This window comes from Tasmannia lanceolata, unplaced genomic scaffold (assembly GCF_043159265.1).
Source record: "Tasmannia lanceolata isolate RefF3 unplaced genomic scaffold, GAP_Taslan_0.1 ptg000018l, whole genome shotgun sequence".
In the NCBI taxonomy this organism is placed as follows: Eukaryota; Viridiplantae; Streptophyta; class Magnoliopsida; order Canellales; family Winteraceae; genus Tasmannia; species Tasmannia lanceolata.
Window position 1 is genome coordinate 45,877,680 of NW_027518695.1, and position 2,423 is coordinate 45,880,102.

A 2,423-nucleotide genomic window follows, 5' to 3' on the forward strand; every position below is an offset into this window, starting at 1 on the left:
GATAGACTCTCTACCGAGCTTCTTGGGGCATCAGTTTATGGGTCATATCTTTTTGAATTTCGTTCTTAATTTGTAGCTTGTTTGTCTTGGAGATTTATTATTGTCGGGGAGCAGTCGCTCTTAGGAGTGGAGAATCAAAAAGGAGATTTTATTATCTAGAGGAGAAAATTACATGTCTGCAACATCACAAAGACAAAGACAAACACATACATTTATTGAAAATAGATAAAATGAAAGAGAACTACATTCTCGCCTATTGGTAGAATTTCTTCAAGTTCGATATATGCCAAGTGCGGGGAATAGGGTCTCCCTCCAGACTCTCCAACCGATATGACCCTGGTTGGAGTATGCGGGAGACGCGGTAGGGCCCTTCCCTAGTAGGAGCCAACTTCCTCGAGTTGTGTGGGTCGGAGACTTCGGCTCGTTGTGGCACCAAGTCTCCTGTTTTTACTGCCCTCTCCTTCATTTTGGAGTTGTAGTATCGGGCGACCCTCTGTTGATACGCGGCCATCCGGACTCGAGCCTTTTCTAGGGTTTCTTCTACAAGGTCGAGACTACTTCTTAGATTCCTGGGGTTCGCCTGTTCGTTGTATGTTTCGAGCCTTGGGGAGTGGGCACCAATCTCGACCGAAATAACAGCGTCCACTCCGAAGGCGAGGCTAAATGGTGATTCTCCGGTAGCAGTCCTAGAGGTGGTTCTATAAGCCCAGAGAAGATTTGGCAATTCTTTTGCCCACAAGCCTCAGGCGTTCTCTATGCGCTTCTTTAATCCTTGCAAGAGTGTCCGGTTGGTTACTTCAACCTGTCCGTTAGCTTGTGGATGGCCGACCGATGTAAATCGGTGTTCGATACCGAGTTTACCACAAGAGTCTTTGAACTGCCTGCTTGCAAACTGAGTTCCGTTGTCAGTTACGAGGACCGGCAGAATTCTGAACCTCCAAATAATATCATGGTAGAAGAAGTTTTATGTTTCTTTAGAGGTGATCTTTTTTACCGCTTTGGCTTCGACCCATTTGGTGAAATAGTCGATAGCAACATACATCATTTGATGCCCCTTGGTCGAATTCGAAAAAAGGTCCCAATAACTCCATTCCCCACATGGCTAACGAGACAGGATTGGAGATGGGTTTGTTGGAAACCGCAGGGAGACGAGGTGTGGTAGCGAACTTCTGGCACTGCTCGCATTTTCTGACAAAATCCGATGCGTCCTGTTGGAGAGTCGGCCAGAAGAAACCTCGGCGGAGTATCTTGTGAGCTAACACCTTCCCGCCCGAGTGATCACCACAGATTCCTTCGTGGACCTCTCTCATAGCGAGTTCCGCAACCGTGGGTTGGAGACATTTCAATAGTGGCCACGAGAAGGACCGCTTGTACAACGCTTGTCCGTCGAAGATGTAATGGGCGGCTTTGGTGATCAAGCGTCGGGCCTCTTTTTTATCAGAGGGTAAGGTGTCGTCTCTTAAGTAGTGGACTATCGGGTCCATCCAACCAGGCTCTTCTCCGATTTGCAGGATTTCCTTTCCTTTGACACTAGGTTGGGAGAGAATCTCGGTGAAGACATTTCCTGATTCAACTATGCCAGATGATGCCATTTTGGAGAGTGCATTGGCACAAGAATTCATGGTTCGAGGGATCTGCACTACTTGGAATTCTTCGAAAGCGGAAATCTCCTTGCGTATCTTTTCAAGGTACTTGATCATTCGCTCTTCTTTAGCCTCACTAAAACCGTTGACCTAGCTCACGACCAGTTGCGAGTCACTATGTGCTCTGACATGGTTGGCGCGTAACTCGGCAGCAAGTGCTATTCCGGCGATTAAGGCTTCATATTCTGCTTCATTGTTCGAGGCTCTGAAGTCCAACTTCAGCAATAAAGTCTGCGAGTACTTGTGATTTGATCACAGGCCGTGGCTTTATTTGAATGTCAAATTCCCCCAACTCGATTGCCCAATTAATTAGTCGGCCCGAGGTGTCAGGCTTCTACAATATTTTTCGAAGAGGTTGGTCGGTGAGGACTGTAATGGGATGAGCCTGAAAATACGGACGGAGCTTTCTTGCAGATATGACGACTGCAAAGGCGAATTTCTCAACCTCTTGATACTGCGCTTCGGCGTCATGGAGTACTCTACTAACATAATAAATGGGTTGCTCCGTTTTTCCTTCCTACCGGACGAGTACGGAGCTTAACTCGCTGGGCCCAACAGCCAGGTACAGGTATAAATCTTCCCCCAGTACAGGCTTTGAGAGTAATGGAGGTGTTTGGAGATATGCCTTTAGTTGGTCGAAGGCGGTCTGACATTCTTCTGTCCATTGAAAATCTTTCACGCTTCGGAGGGTTTTGAAGAAGGGCATGCATCTTTCGACGGATTTAGACATAAACCTGTGGAGGGCCGCGATTCTGCCTATGAGCCTCTGCACGTCCCGGA

At 47.5% G+C, this 2,423-nt stretch overlaps 1 protein-coding gene across 1 annotated transcript; it reads right to left on the reverse strand.

The window, feature by feature from the left end:
• Positions 1 to 253: 253 nt before the first annotated feature.
• LOC143850356 (uncharacterized) lies at positions 254 to 1,700 on the reverse strand. The gene is made up of 2 exons (XM_077359614.1): positions 1,108 to 1,700; positions 254 to 698 (listed from the first exon to the last, which is right to left on the reverse strand). The coding sequence occupies exons 1-2, from the start codon at positions 1,698 to 1,700 to the stop codon at positions 254 to 256; spliced, it is 1,038 nt and encodes a 345-aa protein (XP_077215729.1).
• Between the last annotated feature and the right edge of the window lie 723 nt (positions 1,701 to 2,423).

What these genes read in the sequence shown, in the direction of transcription:
- LOC143850356 (XM_077359614.1), bottom strand. Translation starts at nt 1,700, where the DNA reads ATGATCAAGTACCTTGAAAAGATACGCAAGGAGATTTCCGCTTTCGAA. An exon ending in CCCATCTCCAATCCTGTCTC is followed by an intron (nt 699 to 1,107) that starts GTTAGCCATGTG and finishes CTGGGCTTATAG; the next exon opens with AACCACCTCTAGGACTGCTA.